At 45.4% G+C, this 21,693-nt stretch overlaps 2 protein-coding genes across 2 annotated transcripts in view; one reads left to right on the forward strand and one right to left on the reverse strand.

Moving 5' to 3' along the window:
- Positions 1-10,386, reverse strand: part of GRID2IP (Grid2 interacting protein) — a 144,074-nt gene extending 133,688 nt beyond the window's left edge. The window contains exon 1 of the mRNA XM_083152944.1: positions 10,278-10,386. The gene's annotated coding sequence lies outside the window, so the exon portion shown is untranslated. The remainder of the gene's footprint in view (positions 1-10,277) is intronic.
- A 34-nt stretch (positions 10,387-10,420) lies between these two features.
- Positions 10,421-20,080, forward strand: ZDHHC4 (zDHHC palmitoyltransferase 4). Its single transcript, XM_083152947.1, has 7 exons — positions 10,421-10,568; positions 11,347-11,470; positions 13,556-13,617; positions 14,768-14,946; positions 16,402-16,527; positions 17,444-17,688; positions 19,532-20,080. Exons 2-7 carry the CDS (start codon positions 11,348-11,350, stop codon positions 19,784-19,786), a joined length of 990 nt encoding a protein of 329 aa, XP_083009073.1. The 5' UTR covers positions 10,421-10,568; position 11,347; the 3' UTR covers positions 19,787-20,080.
- Positions 20,081-21,693: the final 1,613 nt, after the last annotated feature.

Raw genomic sequence — 21,693 nt, forward strand, 5'->3', positions numbered from 1 at the left:
GTGTAGCACTTAACTGATAATATGGAGTGTAAAACTCTGCATAATGATACAGTCCAGGTATAATGTGTGTGTGTCGATTATCCATTAATTATAGTGGATGCGTCGACATAAAGGAAGTGTCGACAATAGGATGGCAACGGTCTGATGTCCACAAAATAAGGTCTCCTAGTGTAGGGTATAACAATGCATATGCATCAGGGATCTCATTACTGGGCATATAGTGTCAATCTTTATTAAAGTTGATGCGTCGACATAAAGGAGGTGTCGACAATAGGATGGCAACGGTCTGATGTCCACAAAATAAGGTCTCCTAGTGTAGGGTATAACAATGCATATGCATCAGGGATCTCATTAGTGGGCATATAGTGTCAATCTTAATTAAAGTGGATGCGTCGACATAAAGGAGGTGTCGACAATAGGATGGCAACGGTCTGATGTCCACAAAATAAGGTCTCCTAGTGTAGGGTATAACAATGCATATGCGTCAGGGATCTCTATTTAGTGGGCATGTAGTGTAAATCTGTGTCTGATGATGTATTAGGTACTAAACAGTGGGATGACATATTGGGGTTTATTCTAGTTCCTTCTTTCTGACAAAATCCTTCTTAGATGGACAAAACCATGTGCACTGCAGGGGGGCAGATGTAACATGTGCAGAGAGAATTAGATTTGGGTGAGTTATTTTGTTTCTGTGCAGGGAAAATACTGACTGCATGATTTTACACTTCAATATAGATCTCACTTTGAAGAAAAACCCCACCCAAATCTAATTCTCTCTACACATGTTACATCTGCCCCACCCGCAGTGCACATGGTTTTGTCCATCTAAGAAGGATTTTGTCAGAAAGAATGGACTAGAATAACCCCCATTATTCCTTCCTGAGGGGTACCTATTTTCCAATAATGGGATGAAAACAAGAATGAAACTGGTGACAGTATGATAATGTGAGTTGTGTATATAGAGAAAGATGCTCGATAAATAATATGTGGGAAATGGATGTGACCCCCTGTCTCTATATTCCGGCGTTCCGGGAGATGCATGTGATATATTTAGACACACGCAGTCCCAGTCCTGTCGGAGCAGGAGACAGGGGTTGCATCTAAATGGAGAGAGTGAAGTGTGTGTCGGGGGGAATGATGCACAGAAATAAAACATATTGGAGTCTGTTTTCCAGTGTAATGGTGGGGTAATATGATATAAAACATAAAAATTATGCAGAATTGCATATGAAAATAAGTGAAATTATTCCGGTTGCACCGTGGGATATGTGGTGACAGGCTCCATTCATAGATGGATATTGCATTCAAATGTGAATATGGTGCCATGAATGAAGAAATGGTGTGATGATATAGAAGCAGGGAGGGAGAGAAGCCCTCTAGATTGGTGAGGATATAATCTGTGACATGCGAGTGTAAGTGGCATAGAACCACTGTACTGTAAAATGAAAATAACAATTGTGGTGAGAAAGGTGAGAAAGGAATTGTTGATGGAAATCACACTTAACAAATGCACACATGAAATCAACTTACTGAGTGAGAAATTGAAAAACTTTGAGGGCCTGGAAAAATTTCAAAAAGCCTACCACAGAATTAAAAGCGAACTAGAAAATATTGAGAAAGAAGTTGTTAGCCGTAAGAAAAACAAATTGCAACGAGATCTACATGACTTTCAAACAAATCGGATCTACAGGTGGAATATAAATAATGGGAGGAAGCCGGCCGGCAATGCCACAGGATATACCACCTCAGACATAGATTCCTCTGATAGTGAGCCAACTGATCCATCCCAAACCACTAAAACGCGGAGGCCTTTTTTAGGGGTCAGTCCCAGGGATCTTAGAGAGAACCTGGGACGAGAACTAGGAGGATCAGGAGGGGAAAGAAGGGGCAAAAGAGGTCCACGAGACTGGAGAGAGGATCGGCGAGAAATAAGACATTACAGGAAGTGATACCTGATGACACCTTGAGAATAATCAATTTAACAGATCATGTCCTCAATGAGGCACAAATCTCAGTACTCAATAAAGGCCTCAGTTTTTCCCCTATGAAATCACTAAATCGGTTTGAATTTCAGAAAGACCTGAATCTGTACGTAAGAAAGCTCCTATTAAAAAAGTTTTTCAATAAGAGAACAGAGGATGCCAGCCTTACTTCCCCCAATTTTGACACTAACAGTGATCCATCCCAGCTCTGTATGGATCAGATTTTTGACAAATGTGATATGGGAATACTTAAGATCCTGGAAAATCTTTCAGATGATATCCCATCACTAACTAACAATCCCACTACTAATGCCGACACATCCATGTCGACACTCAAAAAGAAATCAATCTTTTCACCGGATCCATCTATCTGCCCACAGACAAAGGTCTATTTGGAGATGGTGAGCCGTGACCTAGACCAGATTGAACAAAACAAACATCTCTTTCACAGCGAGGATAATCTCAGTATACCAGAAAGGAGAGCATTGAAAGAAATTAGGGAGTGGAGTGATACGATCATAAAACCCTCTGACAAGGGAGGTAATGTGGTACTATGGTCCAGAAGTGGATATAAGGAAGAACTAGACCGACAATTGGGGGATGGTACTTGCTACAAGAAATTAACCTTCAACCCCACTGACAACTACCTTGAAATCTACCAGAGGATGATTGAACAGGCCAAGAAAAATGGAGCCATAAACAAGACACAATATGACTTTCTGGAAATCAAACAAGTCAAGATCCCTACCTTGTACCTACTGCCCAAGGTGCATAAGAATGACACCAAGCCGCCTGGTAGACCCATTGTATCTGGCATGGGGGGCTTAACTGAGAAAGCAAGCCAATTTGTGGACCATCATCTCAGGAAATACGTTCTGACTCTTCCCTCTTATGTAAGAGACACAATGGACGTCCTGAACAAAATACAGGACATCATATTGAACCCAGGTACCTGGTTAATCACATGCGATGTGGAAAGCCTGTATACTAGTATCATTCACAAATACGGTATACAGGCTTCCGAATACTTCTTAAGTATGGACAAGGACATACCACTCCACAACTTCATCATTGAACTACTGAAATTTGTCCTATCGAGGAACTATTTTGTCTGTGAGGACCAATTCTACCTCCAGGTGCAGGGGACAGCGATGGGGAGCACTTGTGCCCCCACGTATGCCAACCTGTACCTGGGGTGGTGGGAACGTGAGGTGGTCTTCACAGAAGACCATGAGATCTATACTCAGCACATCCTGATCTGGCTAAGGTATATAGATGACCTGTTCCTGATATGGGAAGGTGAAATTGATTTGTTTTTCAAGTTCATGAACATACTGAACAAGAATGACCTCAACCTCAAACTTACTTACCATGTCAGCCAGGAGGAGGTGGAATACCTGGACCTCCTCATAAGGGTTGAAGAGAATGGCTCCATCATTACTGACATGTTTAGAAAGAAAACCTCAACCAACTCTATACTTCACCATGAGAGTGCCCATTTTCCCCCTGTAATCCAGGGGCTCCCAAAGGGAGAATACCTGAGAACAAAGCGTAACTGTTCACGTGAAGAAACCTATGCTAAAAGGGCAGATGAACTTGATATCAGACTAAGAAACAGGGGGTATAGTAAGAGGTCTATCCAGAAAGCGAGAAAAGCAGTATGCAAGCATGAAAGAGAACAACTTCTTCGTCCCAAAAAGCAAATCCCTGACACCACTGAGAAAATAAGATTCATTGGCACGTTCTGTAAAGAATGGCGAGAGATACAACAAGTATTGAACAAACATCTGGGTATCCTCAAAACGGACAAAGACCTGGAGGAGGTTCTCGGAGACAGGGTGGATATAAGCTGGCGACGGAGCAGCAATTTGAGAGACATCTTAGTGCATAGCCACCTTGAAAAAGAATCCAAGAACCAAATCAGAAAACAAGGATCCTACAAGTGTGGGACCTGCAGGGTCTGCCTTTACATGACTCCGCGCCATTCATTCACAGATAAATTCAACAAGGAATGGAAAATTCAGGACTATATCACTTGCGATACTGCAGGGGTCATTTATAATTTAAAATGCCCCTGTGGGAAACATTACATTGGGAAGACACGCAGACCATTGAAGAAAAGGCTGTCTGAACATCTTCTGAGCATCAAAAACGCCTCCAAAGACCAACAGAAATTCAAAACACTCACTCCTGTGGCTAAACATTTCTTCAAACACCATCAAGGTAGTCCCAGGGGCCTTAAAGCCTTTGGGATGACCAAAGTCACCATGTCCATCAGGAGAGGAGACTGGGACAAGGAGCTTTTGAAACAAGAGACCCGTCTGATATTTTTGATGGACTCCATGTCCCCCAGAGGCCTCAACGAAGAAAATAATTATACAGTCTTTCTATAGTTTTAATATCTGTTGTCAGTGGACTACACTCCAAAAATTCCTCTTTGTCTTAACCTGTTGGGAATCCAACCCTATACCCCATATTTTTATTATTTCTACCATTTCCATCAACAATTCCTTTCTCACCTTTCTCACCACAATTGTTATTTTCATTTTACAGTACAGTGGTTCTATGCCACTTACACTCGCATGTCACAGATTATATCCTCACCAATCTAGAGGGCTTCTCTCCCTCCCTGCTTCTATATCATCACACCATTTCTTCATTCATGGCACCATATTCACATTTGAATGCAATATCCATCTATGAATGGAGCCTGTCACCACATATCCCACGGTGCAACCGGAATAATTTCACTGGTACTCTTTACCTAGAACGGCGCCCGTCGCGGGCATCGCGGGTACATTTATGTATGGCCGCGACGCGACCGACGCGATGCCCGCGATTTCCCATTGAAACCAATGTTAAACTTTGAAATCGTGTCGGTCGCGTCGCGGCCGTCCATAAATGTACCCGCGATGCCCGCGACGCGATGCTCACGATTTCCCATAGGAATCAATGTTAAAAGGCGCGATGGACCCGATTTTACTGTTAAATGGCTCAATCCACCCGATTTGCCCATAGGAATCAATGTTAAATGGGCCACAGAGCCCATTAACCCTTAAATGTCCCCCCAAATTTTTAACGCCACCCCACGATCCACGCCAACCCGAAGCGTGGCGAGCGCAGCGAGCCCGCGAGGGGCGGCGGTACGCGTCCTCCGACCTTTTCATGCCCTACTATGCACTACGGCGTGGTGTGAGAATATAATAGTGTGGCGAGCGCAGCGAGCCACCGAGCCCGAAGCGTGGCGAGCGCAGCGAGCCCCGCGAGGGGACGCGGATACCTTCACAGGTAGACGCGTCCCCTCGCGGGCTTCACAGGTGTCCGTGGCGAGGTGGACACCTGTGAAGCCCGCGAGGGGACGCGTCTACCTGTGAAGGTATCCGCGTCCGCTCGCCACGCTTCGGGCTCGGTGGCTCGCTGCGCTCGCCACACTATTATATTCTCACACCACGCCCTAGTGGATAGTAGGGCATGAAAAGGTCGGAGGACGCGTACCGCTGCGCTCGCCACGCTTCGGGTTGGCGTGGATCGTGGGGTGGCGTTAAACATTTGGGGGGACATTTAAGGGTTAATTTGGCCTATTTTGCCCCAAATCGGGTCCATTGAGGCATTTAACAGTAAAATCGCGGTCAATCAGCCGTTTTAACATTGTTCCCTATGGGAAAATCGCGGTGATCGCGGTCATCGCGGCCATCCCGATTTACCCGCGATGCCCGCGATTTTTACCCACGACGACCGCGATTTCAATCGCTGGCGCCGTTCTAGGTAAAGAGTACCATTTCACTTATTTTCATATGCAATTCTGCATAATTTTTATGTTTTATATCATATTACCCCACCATTACACTGGAAAACAGACTCCAATATGTTTTATTTCTGTGCATCATTCCCCCCGACACACACTTCACTCTCTCCATTTAGATGCAACCCCTGTCTCCTGCTCCGACAGGACTGGGACTGCGTGTGTCTAAATATATCACATGCATCTCCCGGAACGCCGGAATATAGAGACAGGGGGTCACATCCATTTCCCACATATTATTTATCGAGCATCTTTCTCTATATACACAACTCACATTATCATACTGTCACCAGTTTCATTCTTGTTTTCATCCCATTATTGGAAAATAGGTACCCCTCAGGAAGGAATAATATGTCATCCCACTGTTTAGTACCTAATACATCATCAGACACAGATTTACACTACATGCCCACTAAATAGAGATCCCTGACGCATATGCATTGTTATACCCTACACTAGACCTTATTTTGTGGACATCAGACCGTTGCCATCCTATTGTCGACACCTCCTTTATGTCGACGCATCCACTTTAATTAAGATTGACACTATATGCCCAGTAATGAGATCCCTGATGCATATGCATTGTTATACCCTACACTAGGAGACCTTATTTTGTGGACATCAGACCGTTGCCATCCTATTGTCGACACCTCCTTTATGTCGACGCATCCACTTTAATAAAGATTTACACTATATGCCCACTAATGAGATCCCTGACGCATATGCATTGTTATACCCTACACTAGGAGACCTTATTTTGTGGACATCAGACCGTTGCCATCCTATTGTCGACACCTCTTTTATGTCGACGCATCTACTTTAATAAAGATTGACACTATATGCCCAGTAATGAGATCCCTGATGCATATGCATTGTTATACCCTACACTAGGAGACCTTATTTTGTGGACATCAGACCGTTGCCATCCTATTGTCGACACTTCCTTTATGTCGACGCATCCACTATAATTAATGGATAATCGACACACACACATTATACCTGGACTGTATCATTATGCAGAGTTTTACACTCCATATTATCAGTTAAGTGCTACACTTAAACTTTTAATTCTTTCTTCTTTCTCTAAACATCAATACTTTATTTGTACTACTTTATCAACCGGGCATGTATACTAATTATTTACAACTCCACATGACTAATTGAATCCACATGCCCAACGCAATCACTAGCCAACTTGTTACCTGGTCACACCCTGGAAATTAGCATCTGATGAATATTCATTAGAGGCAGGTATTTAATGAACTTCCTGCTGCCCCTCAGGTTGGTCTTGAAAAAGCTCCTTGGCGAAGCGTACGCCGACCGTTACACTTCGTCTGTGTCCCCCTTCCCTTCCCTGATATAAATGCATTTTGATCTGTTTTAGCTTAAAGTATTTTTCCTCTGCAGCACGCTCTGGCGATCTGATACCTGGCATATCTCACCAGGGCAAGACACGGTGTGTTGCGCACTAACACCGTGTTGTATCAGAACTGGCAAGTGGGAACGTCTGCGGCATCAAACATAGCCGCATTCGGTACTTCCCACCGGGCGCAGTTACCTACACCGCTACCCGACGCCATCGCCCGGCTCATACCCGCATCCCACACAGCGGGTCAGACTAGCGTTGCTGCAGAGCACCACTACCTTTCCTAGACCCACACTTATTACGGGGGGCAGGACTGTTGTTATAATTGTGGTAATTCAGAGTGCATTCGAGATTAACCAGCACTCAAACTGTAAAAATTGTGTGAGTTGATCCATATACTATCACTCGCACAACAGCCGTGAGTACCTATCAGACCGGGTATCATACCCGTCAATTCTCCACTAATTAAGGAGAACGTCCTAGGTACTAAGTTACTGCTAAAACATCAAAGCATTTTATGTGTACACAAATAAAAGCATTCTCATAAATTTCATTGGGATTGGGGGCCCAGCGTCGTGAGGGTATCAGTACCCTTTTTAAAACACCTGTCTGTGTCATATATGTTTTTGTGTATTGTGTGTCCATTATTTCGCTACCAATTTTAGAGTTATCCAATTAAAAGTTACGTATTATTGTGTCAATTCTTAGGTGCACCACACAGTGACATTTCTTTTTTTGTCTCTGTACAAACCCTGTTGCTTGATATATATAGATGTCCAGTGGTAGCACACCCCCGTCAACCTAGGTTTCATTTAAACCTGTAACTAAAAATCAGGGGTCCACCTTTTCTAGTATCTTATTCATCACTCTCCTGTGCGATAAGTTTTCCTTTGTGTACAGAGTCTGTAATCCTCCCCCTCCCCATCCCGCCCGTTAATCAACGCTGCCCCCCCGCGCCGCCCGCTCCCTGCTGGGGGATTTCAGCGTGGCAGTACCGCCAGCACACACCCCACCGTGCCACATCGCAGTATCACACCCCCCCCCCCCCGTGCCGCATCACAGTATCGCACCCCCCCCGTGCCGTTAACCCCTGGCAGACCATGTCACTCCTGGCAGAACATGTTAACGCATAGTGGAGCATGTAATTCCTAAATACAGTCAACCTTATACCCCTTTTTTCTCCACTCCCTCATTTCTTTCTTCCCATCTGAAATTCTGAAATAGATGCGTGCAAGTTATGTATATTGTATGTAGTGGTGCAGAGCACACAAGATACTGATCTACACGGACACTAAGGGCCTTATTCTGGTTGGTGCGGTCGGATGCGTATTTGCGGACAGGAACCGAGCGTTCTTAGCCTCGTTCACTCCGTCCGAATGCGGTAAGACGCTGACCGAACGGAGCGCGAGTGGATTTATCATGTGAACACCTCCTCCATCTCTGGGAACCTCCCCCATCATTCGATGGTCGCAGACCATTGAATGCAGGACCGAGTGGTCAGGCAGCACTGAGTGCTCCAGACCACTCGGGCATTTCTCCGTGCAAAAGCAGGTATATGGACTGGCATCCGGCAATGTCATATGTCCGCCCCCCACACGTGTGTCACGGCCGCATTACCATACGTACGCCCAGCGTTTTCATGGGAACGCCCATGAAATGCGGGGCGTACACATATGGTAATGAGCCCAAACAGCCCTTCACGCCCCTCTCCTCCCACTGTTCGGAGTGTACAAAATTCACGCCATATTCGGACGTGCGCTGTGTTTGCACATGCGCAGATACGCCTCTGCACATGCGCAAATACCAAACATCGGCCGTCCGACCGCACGCAGACAGAACCGCACCAACCAGAATAAGGCCCTAAGTTTGGGTTGGAGTCCCATCCAGACAGTAGCATACATAGCTGACTTGCAATAATGTTTAAACATCTGACATCCTTGTTGCACTTAATGCAGGTGGTGGGTGTGGAACTTTCTAAGACCCCCACCTTCACACTTTCGCTTGAGGGCCTGGAAAGTGGGTATTGGTGGCAGTGTGTGTGTGTGCGTGTGCGTATGTGGGGAAGGGGGGAGCAGTAGGTCGAAGTTTTGCCTAGGGTGCGGAAAAGCTTTACACTGGCCCTGATAGTGTCAAAGTTAGCCAATGGCAAAAGGACATCGGTAACCATGTGACCAATACAGTGAGAGTTGAGGAGTTGTCTCAGTCAAAGAATGGGAGTTCGGTCTGGCTCCTGACAGTGCCCAGTCCATAGTAATCCCTGAATCAGGTGGCAGAGAAAGTGATGGGGTGACTGATGGGGTGCTCAGTTCCCCATGGGCCTACCATACAGGCCACTCTCACAAAGCTATTGCTGAAGATGGAGGAGGCCTCCTCACAGGCCAGTACTGTGACATCATGAAATTTTGGGTCTATCACAGCTACGTAGGAAATGGATAACTGAAAAGATAACACAATTATATTCTCTGATACTCCTACATCATTGTATCTACAGAGCAAGCCATTGCTAACTACAGCGCGCAGTGCCTAATTCAGACCTGCTTGCTAGGCTGCGTATATTCCCACCACAACAGGGGAATGCATGCCCCCCTCCCCCTTCCCCCCCCCCCCCAAATCCCCACACTACCATGTGATCGGATGTGTACGCTTACAGCCGCACGGAGAAAAAAATCATTCAATGGTCGCTCACCCCGAGTTCGCAGGTGTCCACCCAGTGTTACCAAGGGCTTGCCCACCGTTTCTGTGGGCACAGCCATAAAATGATTGGCGGACCCAACAACCACCCCCTGCCTGACCTCATCCTGACCATCATTGACCAAACGTCCTGGCGAGTGTGAAAGTCTTTGAAGGCGTTCGCTCAGGGGTTTGTGCATGTGCAACCCCCCCCCCCCCCCATCGGCCGTGGGAGCGAATTCGGACCACAACGATCACATCTGAATAGACCCCTTAATGTTTTCTGCCATTTGCACCATTATCAGTTCACTACTGCTTTGGCCCCTACCGCTAATTTACATAAAGAGCCACTGGCATGAAAAAAGTGGGGACAAAAAAATTGATATAAGTAGAGATAACAACAACTAAATAACCCCTGTGGACTTGTATAAATAATGTATCCTGAATTGTTACCAACCAGTCTCTCAGTGACTTTATATGTCCTCCGCTAATCCATCTTTCAACCCTCAGTCTTCTGTTGTGAACTGAAGTGAACTCTGTGTGAATGAGGAATCGGCTCTCTACTATGTGACCTGAATGTCCCGTCCTGGTGCACTCATCATGCAGGAAAAATAAACAAGGAGCCGAGGCTGCCGAGCCGACTTCCGGGTTTACCAAGATGGCTGCGGCCAGTACTCAGGTGTGGCTCTCTCACCCCGTGTATTTATTGGTGCTTCAATCACATTAGTTGGATTTACAGTTAAATCATGTAAGTGACAACTCACATTGTTCGATAGGATTGTATTATTGACTTATCAAGGGATTAGTTGTAGTATAAAGCAATATATCAGTAATGCCTGACACTAAGCAGCTTCCTGGAGCTGATGCTTGAGCAGAGTGCAGAAATAGATATTTTCTTAACATGCACTTTTAGTGTACAATATCTAGGGGTGCTTTTGCTTATGGAATGTGGATTAGATATGGGCTCAATAGCTGTAGTGGAACTACAACTCTCAGCCATAGTTGCCTACCCTCCTGCATTCTGCAGGAGACTCCCTGAAATAGCAGCAATCTCCCATCTCTCCCTCATTAGTCTAGCAATCTCCCTCATTTCACCTAGCCCACATTACACTGTTAAATTTTTAGGGGAAAAAGGAATGAGAGACAGATACATTTACATTGAATCATCAGCACCATTTCCCAGCACTTTAGCAAGTATAGTATCTCTTACTAACTGCTTTGGGGCTTATCTACATTTAGATATGTAATTTTAAAAGATTACTCTCAGATGTAGCAGTACACACCCACGCTTCTAGGTGCCACGTTCACAATCTCTTTTCATAATCTCTCCATATATGGAACTAGACACGCCCTTTAAGTGGAGCATGACACGCTCCCTCACTGGGGCGCTGTGCAAAATTCTATTTCCAACTATAATCTCCCTGAAACTAGTTTTCAAAAGTAGGCAGGTATGCTCTCAGCATGCTTTGGTTACCACTGCTCTAGAGCTGGGAAGTATCAGCCTGACCTGTTAATTGTGTTCCCAGAATGGACTTTCTCTGGCTTTTCCTCCTCTATGTGGGTTTCCTACTCCTGTGTGTGTCTGCATTCTGTTTCCTGCGAGGAAGACGCAGCGGCACCTTGGATGCAATATATCATGGAGCAGAACAGGTGAGACGTATCTTCTTCTGGTAAACATAAAGTTTACAGTTGTAAATGTATCCCAAAGTTTGCGGAAACCTAGTTTAAAGTGTCCTCAGCATCCACACGGTCTGTGATGTTGGAATACCCGTGTTACCATAACAGCCGAATGCATAATATTCACTTCCATATGTACAGTCTCAGCAGGAGCACTGATGCTATGTAACAACACGTCCCATCTGTTCCTTCCATAAACGATGGATGTGTGGGTGTATAATACACTATATATATATATATATATATATATATATATATATATATATATATATATGTGTTCATTCTAGCACCCGCTATCTTTGAAAACCCATGCAGTTCCGGTTCCCTGCCTGGGGTGTCGCTGTCTGCTGTAGTGCTTCTAGCACAGTGTGGCTGTATATCAGCACTGATATGCAAACTAGACCTGTGGTAGAAACACCACAGCAGACAGCGGCACCCCAGGCAGGGAACAGGAACTGCATGGGCTTTAAAAGATAGCGGGTGCCAGAATGAACTATATATAGATAGATTGATTTGTCCGGCACTCATCAATGGAGGTGAAATGCCTTGGTGCCTTCCTTACTTGGATATTTAGAAGAATAGGTCTCTGGAGCCCCGGATGGTCACCCCAAGGAACAGGCGGCGCTCAATAGGCTGAGGATTGTATCCAAAAATTTTTATGGTTTACAGTAGTGGTACAAGCAGTGTCATCTCGACGTTTCAAAGCCGGAGTCTGAAAAGCCCGGCAGACAGCGTCTTGGGTATCCTGGCAATGGCTCTGTGTCACAGAGGGGCGGAGCAGGGATGCCGGAAGTGCAGGATGCAAGCACCGGCGCCCGGGGAGGACACACGTTTGTTTGAGCTGCTAGAAAAAGGTAGGCAGAGCACCTTATGCACTTTATGAAGCACATGTCCTGGTGAAAAAGCCAGTCCGGCTTTGAAACGTCGACATGACACTGCTTGTACCACTACTTTAAACCATAAAAAATTTGGATACAATCCTCAGCCTATTGAGTGCAGCCTGTTCCTTGGGGTGACCACCCGGGGCTCCAGATCATATATATATATATTTTTTTTTTCCACAACGTTTTAGTTCTATTGAACTTGAAAAAAGTTCAATAGAACTGAAACGTTGTGACTACTTAACTGACTGCTGTCTTCATTAACCCCTGGAGTTCCTCACCACAGCTGCTATATACTCTTTTACTTGTGAAGGCTAGCATTTTTTGGTTATTGAAAAATAGTCCCAAATTACTCCCACTTTTAAGGGGTGTCTCCTGACCTCTAAATAATTGGGTGATGGTAAGTCACCCTAGAATTTTTTGTGAAGAACGCTGGATAGAGGTACATAGCGACATCGGGTAACTGAGACGGTAAGTATTGCATCAATAATAAATATACAGATATTGAAATTATGGTGAGCGATGACTCTCACCGACCATCAAATTACTTTATTTTTTTTTTTTCGCAAATAAAAGTCCGTCTAGACTGACTTTTATTTCCGATGGAGATGGGTGAAAAGGGGGCGGGCGCTGATGTCAGCCGCCCGCCCCGAGAACTGGACACCAGGAAACAAAAATGTGTCCTAGATCAGTTCACATAATAATATGTATGTAAATGTCCCATGCGTCACCCATATACATTGCTAGTATCCATTCCACTTTTGGGGGAAGATGAATTAAACCTTGCAGAAATATAACATGGAGAGAAACCAAAGTTTCTGTCCGCATAGAGGTGTGGGGTGGGGGTTAGATGTGTATGACATATTGAAACGCAAGTAGGTGTTGCCAGTAGCAACCAATTGGCTTTGTTATACCATTTGTCAAGTGCATTTGATAAAATTTCAGTTTGTGGCTGTTTGGTTGCCATGGGCAACTTCTCCACTCTTCCCTGCTTCATACGGTATGTCCCATAGAAGTTGATTGGTTGGTACTTTATCTTTCTCCACTTTTTCTTTCCAAGATTTGATACATCTCCCCCATTGTAGTTTTCTTTTCAAAGAGATGCACAATTATTGTATAGATAGCTGCGACAGGCAGGGTCATTATGTCTCTTTATGTGAAGCTGTTTATATTGCAGGTACTTTCCTTTGTACTCCCGACATGTCTGCAGAGATACCTCAGCAGCTGCTTCCAGACCAGGTGTGTCAGGGCTTCAGTGTTACTGTATGTCTATTGTGGGTACTCAGGATGATGTTGCCCAAAACGATCCCACTCCGATGCACGGCCCCACGGGTCGGTCTTTTCTGAGATCCTACCTGCTGCAGGTAGGATCTCAGAAACGACCATTGTAGTGGGTGGGGGTCGCAATCGGATCACGATCACATCACAGGGGCATTTTCGTGGCGGGTCGTTGGCGTGGTCAGCTCGTGAGCAGGTCGTGCGTTCCTGTGATGACCCTCTCACGAGCACCATCCTCCTGGTGTGTACCGGGCATATCTGTACTGGGCTGGGATGTCACATTATTACTTAGCCCATTCGAGACCTGAGACCACTTGCACCTGTATGACCAGGCCCATTTTCAAGGTTTTGCCAGAATGACTTCTTTATGATACCTCATTGTTCCAATGCATCTTTTCAGAAGTTGTGTCCACGCACACATGTGCCTCCGTGCACGTTAAACAGCCCTGCTAGTCGCTCCATGCATTGGTAGCACTGAGATTCTTTGCATGCAAGTTTTTCCTTGTGACCCGAAGGCTCAAGCAGCTTCTGCTGATTAAAATTATATGCAGCATGTCTATGTGACTGTATCTGTATCTGCATGCAAAATGCCAAGTTAGTGTTAGTTCCACCCAGTGGCGTCGAGGGGGAAGAGGGGGGGGGGGCTATTTACCTGGGCCTGCTGAAGTGGTTTGGGTCCCTATCCTCCCTACCCCAATGCAGGGAGTCAGGCAGTGGGGAGAAAGATAACAGGCTGCCACGGCAGGGAAGACTCTCTCCCCAGCTCAGTACACGCTGCTCAGTATGCTGAGCTGAGGAGAGACACAGCTGCAACATCAGCCTGTCCTCTCCCTGTTTTTTTTTTTTTTTTTTATTATTTAGTTTTTTTATTTACCGCTCCCCTGGTTCCACCACTTATGGGGATACCAAAGAGAAGAGCCTAGTAGGTCTCTAGTACTCTTCATTTGCAAAAGATTGGATTTGGGGTCTGGGAACTCCCAGTTGAGAGATGGGTGCAGGAAAGTGTCACTTTGTGTTTATGGGTTAAAAAAGGATCCTTTCAATTTCATTTTTGTGTTTTTGTTTTCTCAGACCTATAATCAGATTATTATAATATTGCATTTACTTATAGGAGCGCGGCTTTCGTGGTCCTGCATCTGTTACTGGATGTGCTGGTATTTGCGGAATACACGTGGGAGGTGCTGGACTATAGTTTAGAGCTGGAGATGAACTGGACGCTGGTTTTCCTTCCATATGTATTAATATCGGTGAATCTTTACCTCTTCTACAAATGCTGCACAATAGATCCAGGTAACTAATATGCGCATGTGCAGGGCTTCTGTGCGAGCGCCTTCGCCGACCTGTGGCTCTCACAAGGGGGAGGTGTCGGTGGGAGGGGAGGTGATGGGGCATTGTAATGCCCAGGATTTTCTGACTTATATTTGCGAACTCAGGGGAGATCATTCATTGGTCTCCGATCATCGAATGATTTCTCCTGCTGCGGGCACATGCGAGGGGGTGTGGCTTCATAACCCATCCCCTTGCAAGGCTGTAAGGGGATGCGGCAGAGGGGCGGGGATTTGCAACTGCTTGTTAAGCTGCGAGCAGATCAGAATCAGGCCGTAGAGCTACAATAGTATGAAAGGACAGATAGATGGAGCAATCCAATCACAGAGATGGGTGTACCTCAGCTCATGCTATACCTGAATGTGTCCCTTTGTACTCAATGCAGGTGTCATAACATGCCACGTTTAAGTCTCTACGATCTAGCCACTGGGATTTTTGCCCATTCCTCAAGGCAACTGCTCGAGCGCCTTCATGTTGGATGGTTTCCGCTTGTGAACAGCAATCTTCAAGTCTGACCACAGATTCTCAGTCGGATAGAGATCTGGGCTGTGACTAGGCCGTTCCAGCTCATTTAAATGTTATTTGTTGTTGTGCTGGAAGGTGAACCCAGTCTCAGATCACAGGCAGACTAAAACAGGTTTTGCTCAATAATATCCCTGTATTTAGCACCATACACCTTTCCCTCAAGTCGACTCAGTTTCTCAGTACAGGCTGCTGACAAATGGCCCCACAGCATGATGCATTTGGGGAGTCGCCCACATGCCTTTTGGTAAACTCAAAATGCGCATTCTTATTTTTAACACAGAGTAATGGCTTTTTCAGCCCAGCTCTATGGAGTGTACGGCTTACTGTGGTCCCAAGCGCAGATACACCAGTCTCTGCTGTGGAACTCTGCAGCTCCTTCAGGGTTAACTTTTGGTCTCTTTGCTGCCTCTCTGATTAATGCCCTCCTTGCCCGGTCTGTGAGTTTTGCGTAGCGCTGTATGCCTCCTATGATTTGAATGTTGAAGAAACGAGAGAAGCACTCTTTTGGATTGCTAATTGGAGTGGGGAATACGTATATTTGTCCAGGACACTTCCAAAGGAGAACTAGAAACATTTAATAATGGGATCCTCCTTTTAGATGTAGTAATTGTTATAATTGCAGACATTTATGCATACATTGCTCTATATTGCTAGTTGTTGTTATAATTGTAGACATTTATGCATACATTGCTCTATATTGCTAGTTGTGAATAACTGTAATGCATGACGACCTGCCTTCTCCCTCACATCTATACTACAGACGAAGTGTTGGCAGGGGAGAAAGATTTCGAATTGACATGAGACTAAACATATTTGACACAAGTTGCTGACAAAGTATAAGTAGATTTTGATGCCGAAGGTGATAGGAGAATCTTTTCAATCTCTGTATTCCAGGAACAGTGACCAAACAGAATGAAGCACTTTGTACTCGGGTATACGAATATGACGAGGTTCTATTCCTCCGTGGCAATAAGTGTCCCACCTGTCACCTGCTGAAGCCTGCGCGATCTAAGCATTGCGGTGAGAAAGACTTGTGTATGATAGTGGTCAGGGTCAGGCTGAGATGAGCCTCCCCTCTAGCAGCTACTGGGCTGGTTGTGTTGTATGGCAGGGATTCCCAAACTCTGGGGGAGATGAATGAAGCAGTGATAAGGGAGGAGAGGCATACTTGCCTACTTCTTAAAACTCCTCTCCGGGAGAAGCCCGGAGATTAGTGAGAGGGGGGCGGGAAGAGGCTACGTTTTGGGGGCGGGACGAGGCTGATGTCACTATGCCCCGCCCTTATGTCTGGCAGCTGCAACAATTTGCGGGTCCGTGGATGGTGGGAGGGGCTCAAATGACGGGAAATGAACCATTTTAGCCCCGACCCCTCCCTGCGGACCCGCGGAATTCAGGGTTTTATACCGCGGGGAAGGGGGGGCTGTGGCGAAAATGCGGGAGACTTGCCCACCTTCCCGGGCGGCTGGGAGGGGGACCCGATTTGCGGGACCCTCCCGGCCAGTATGAGGCCGGGAGTATGAGGAGAGGTGAACCAGAGTAGAAGTGGCCCATGGCAACCAATCACCAATGAAGTAACATCTATCATTTGCATAATATAAAATTATACAGAGCAGCTGATTGGTTGCCATGGGCCACTTCTCCTCTGGCTCATTTCTCCCTTATCACTGCTTCATACATCTACCCCTCTGGCCCACCTAACAGCCCAGGTTTTAAGATATGTCTGCTTGAGCACACTTTCTTAATTAGTACCTCAGTCACTGTGCTTTAAGATGCCTGTGCTTATTCATGGATATCCTTACAACCTGGACTGTTTTTTTTTTTTGGTGAATATGGGAAACCGTGGTATACAAGTAGCTGAAACACATGTCCGTTCCAGTGCAAATTAGTAGTATATGAAAAATCCAGGCCATGACCTAATCTACTGGTTTTCTTCTAGGAGTATGTGGGAGCTGTGTGCAGCGCTTCGACCATCACTGTGTTTGGGTCAATAACTGTATTGGAGCCCTGAATATCAGACACTTCCTGCTCTACCTAATAAGTTTGACTTTCACTGCCATCTCCTTGGCCGTGGTGATTACAGGATTTCTCCTGCAGGTGGTGCTGCTCTCACATATGATGACCGCATCCTATGTGGATAGTAAGGGACATGAAGAGATTGCTGGCATAGCCTTTATTGTCCAGGTGGGTTGCATCAAATGTTACTGAACATGTTTCAATGATGGTAAAAAAAAAGCTCAAAAGCTTGGGTTATGGGCTTCTTTATTTTCTCTTTAAATCCTTTATCCATTAGGGTTAGAGGACATGGCAGTAGTATATATAATATATGTTCTACCTCCCTAAGAAGCAGGTCTGTGGAGTAAAGCGTCCTATGAAACCACCACAAAGGCAGCAGCAGAAATGTGACCAGATTCCTCCCATAACGTCTGTAAGAGGGGCCAGATGGCGATGTACTGTGACCCGCAGAAAGCAAGGGCACTGGCGATAAAAAAAGATTGCCCTGCTGGCAGTGGAACATAATCCTTCCACTGTGTGACTATGGCAGATGGGGAGATAAAAGTTGATCCAATTTGAAAATATTTGATATAATTCACAGATGTATGTGGGGATAAATCCATAAATCCTCCAAAAAATGAAAATTATTTTTTGTCTGGCATTCCATAAGTTTAATATCATTGTAGAATATTACCACTGGCCCCACAATGCTGCTATCCCCGGGCTGTAGCCTGATGGTGGCCTATCACAGCAATGTTTGTACCAAATTTCACAGTTGCTTACTTAATGTTAATGGGGGGAACAGCCACACTGACCACTAGAGGACATTCAATGGACCAAATTACTCCTTTGTGTGCCAAAAGATGTCATAACAGAAAGTGAAAGCAATTTTTGCAGGGACACTAATCTGTTTCAAACTTGCTGGATATGTAGAGGGAGAGCTGTGAAGACAGATTGGAGGTACAGATTGAGCCGGGGGCTGATGGTCGGTTCGCCAACCGCCGGCCCCCTTCTAACGGAGCTCCCCCCGGGTCCCCGAAGCGCTCCCCGCGCCCCCCAAACCCTGCCCGTCTCCCTGAAGTGGAGACTGGCAGGGTTCACGTCCCCCGCCGCACGATAACTGGGACGAGTGTGGGACGCCAGATGGAGCGCCATCTCACCAGCGGGGGCAATCTGGCATTCCCCAGCCCTGCCTGAGAGGCGCTCCATCTGTGGGAGCAGATAGGGACTGGGGGTGGGGCGTAGAGTTTATGGGCTAAAAACGGTCACAGCTCAAAGTGAAAGTAAAAACTGTCACAGGTCGAAGTGAAAGTACATTGCAGAAGCCGTCATTTTCATAGGCTTTTAACTAGTGTATGTATAATGCAGACCAGAAATTGGTAAGAGGTTCCTCCATATAGTGTGGAAGATAAGTGTCAGACACTAAAAAGTGTCTGTCACTTTAAGAAGCGCGGTCCTGCTCAGTAATTGAATGTCCATAAGTTTTAGTAAAGAATATAAAGCATTTTATTAAAAAAACATATAAAAATAAATAAAGCTTCCCCCCAATGACAATTCATGAATTGTGTACACAATATAACATACAGACAAGACAAACAACACTAAACATGTACTAAAAGCTGGATTAGCTGGAATTGCCGTTCGGTTCAGTCACTTAAATTGTAGCAATATATGAGGCTTTGTGCAAATTTAGCTAGAGGCAGTTGGGTATTTCATATAGTTACCAGTCCTGTACACTTGGTTCCATGGACAGTGCGTTGCTTTATGTGGTAGGTTATCCTCAGGTCAGTCTCTCCAAGATTTTACCAGAGATGCACTCCGGAATAGCTGTAATGGGGACCTTCTCCTGCTGGACCAGCCAGCTGGGTGATTATTTGTAATCCACGTGTATTTGCGCTGAACAGGAACAGTGCAGGACCAGCGGTGAATAGGGCTCCATATAGCTGTGTCATGCTGACCTCAGGACAGGGGCTCTAAGCAGTGGCCCTCCATTAGACTTACATCTGTCCTATTCATGTCCTTGTTTCCTCAGCACCTCTTCTTGACCTTCCCGAGGATCGTCTTCACACTAGGCTTTCTGTTCATCCTAATTCTCCTGCTGGGCGGATACACCTGCTTCCTCTGGTACCTTTGCATCACTAACCAGACCACCAATGAGTGGTACAAGGCAAGGAGGTGGAAGAGCTACATGCCGGAATCAGAGTCTCCTAAAGGTTATTCCAGAGGCTTCGTAACGAACATGCAAGAGATATTCCAGCCTTACACTTGCTATAAGAAGCAGAGATGAGCTGTAACGTGCGGCTACCGTACAAGGAAGCCATCTACAGAACAATGGTGCCGATCATTACATCACTTCTCCAAATAAGGTTCTATACACATGGAACTGTGACCACTGTCCCGGGTCTCCAACACAGACGGAGAGGCACAAACTGCTCTACAGTCACCCCCAGGGATCCTGTGATGTCCCAGATAAGGCCTGGTTTGTATATATAAGCTGTAGTACAAGTTTTTTATGTTATTTTCTTGCTTTATTTTAATAAAGTGTAAAAAATGTTTTGCCTAATTGGAGTTTTTTCATATTATTAGTAAGGATTTAGTATTAATAGTAATTTCCATTCACACACTAATATCTATATATCATTAGTTTGCCGGGGGATCCAGATGATAGATCAGCATGAACTAGGACTGGGGGCCTGATTCTGCCTGACTTGCAAAAGCAAATTCTCATTCCAATGGACAAAACCATGTGCACTGCAGGTGGGGCAGATGTAAAATGTGCAGAGAGAATTCGATTTGGGTGAGTTATTTTGTTTCTGTGCAGAGTAAATACTGACTGCTTTATTTTTACACTGCAGTATAGATCTCACTTTGAAGTACAAATCCCACCCAAATATACCTCTCTGTACATGTTACATCTGCCCCACCTGCAGTGCACATGGTTTTGTCCATTAGAGAGAGAATTTGCTTTTGCGAGTGAACCAGTATCAGGGCCTAGGTCCACTTTGGACATGGCAATGGTTGGACTTTTCCATACTTTTACCATGGACTCCGAATGGGAATGGTAAAGTGTACCAAGCACAGTGAGGCACCTGGTCCGAAGCACGGTTAGCTATGTGAGGCTACATGCTACACAAATTTGGGGGCCATGTCGATAGGTGTCAACATTGACACTACAACCTGTGAAAAACTCATGTAGACATTTTCCATGTGTCAATCTTTTGGGAATGTTGACCTATTGACTACAATGTCTATCTCTCGATCCACACGTATTTGCTTTGTTGTTTCCTCACATTCAGCTGTGTTGAACACCGTCCTCTGTGGCACCCTTTAGAATCACCTCCTAGGATGTCCTAGGCACACCTCTTGCAGCCTGGAGAGCCAAACAGAGCTTTTGCTGGACCAATGGCCCCACCCCTCAATGTGATGTCACACATTCGCCTAGCCCCTAGTGCAGTGCAGAATTTGGTCAAGATTATAATCTGTATTTTTTATTTTTTTTGCCTTTTAAAGTATTGCCGCTCTAAAAACCATCCACCAAGCAGCCTGCACCTCTGGCAAAGGCTGACTGTATTCCATCCTGCTGCTGAAGTTCAATATCTATATTAAATAACAGGATAATTATTACATTACCTTGTCTTTAGAGTAGTAACCCTAGGTGTGGCAATAGGATTAGTAGTGGTTTAAAAAACTCCTAAAGGCCCCCCTTACACTAGTATGATATGGACACTGAGATTCCGATGAATTGTTGCAACAGATCGCATGTCCTTTTCTTGCAATTTAAGGTGTGTTCCCATGCGTATTGTATCTGAGGCCCAGATCCAATGGGCTGCCATGAATATTTGTAAGATTGTAAGCTTGCGAGCAGGGCACTACTACCTTTTGACTGTCTGTAAATACCCTGTTTGTTGTATCACTGTCTCCTTTTGTAAAGCGCAACGGAATATGCTGCGCTATATAAGAAACTGTTAATAAATAAATAAATGTATAGCAATCACACAACGCAGTGCATTTAAACACCCGCTGTGCGATCGCTCGGTGGAAGTCACTTGACTGGCACCTTGGACACTCCCACATGCCCAGCAAATCTCATCCGCATACAGCACCCATCCATATATTTTGTGCAATTCAATCGCTTTGCAAGTGAGTACCGCACTGGCATCTGCACCTATTACACACTGCCGTGTATTGTTTGTA

This window comes from Crinia signifera, chromosome 7, assembly GCF_055691185.1.
Source record: "Crinia signifera chromosome 7, ASM5569118v1, whole genome shotgun sequence".
Lineage (NCBI taxonomy): Eukaryota > Metazoa > Chordata > Amphibia > Anura > Myobatrachidae > Crinia > Crinia signifera.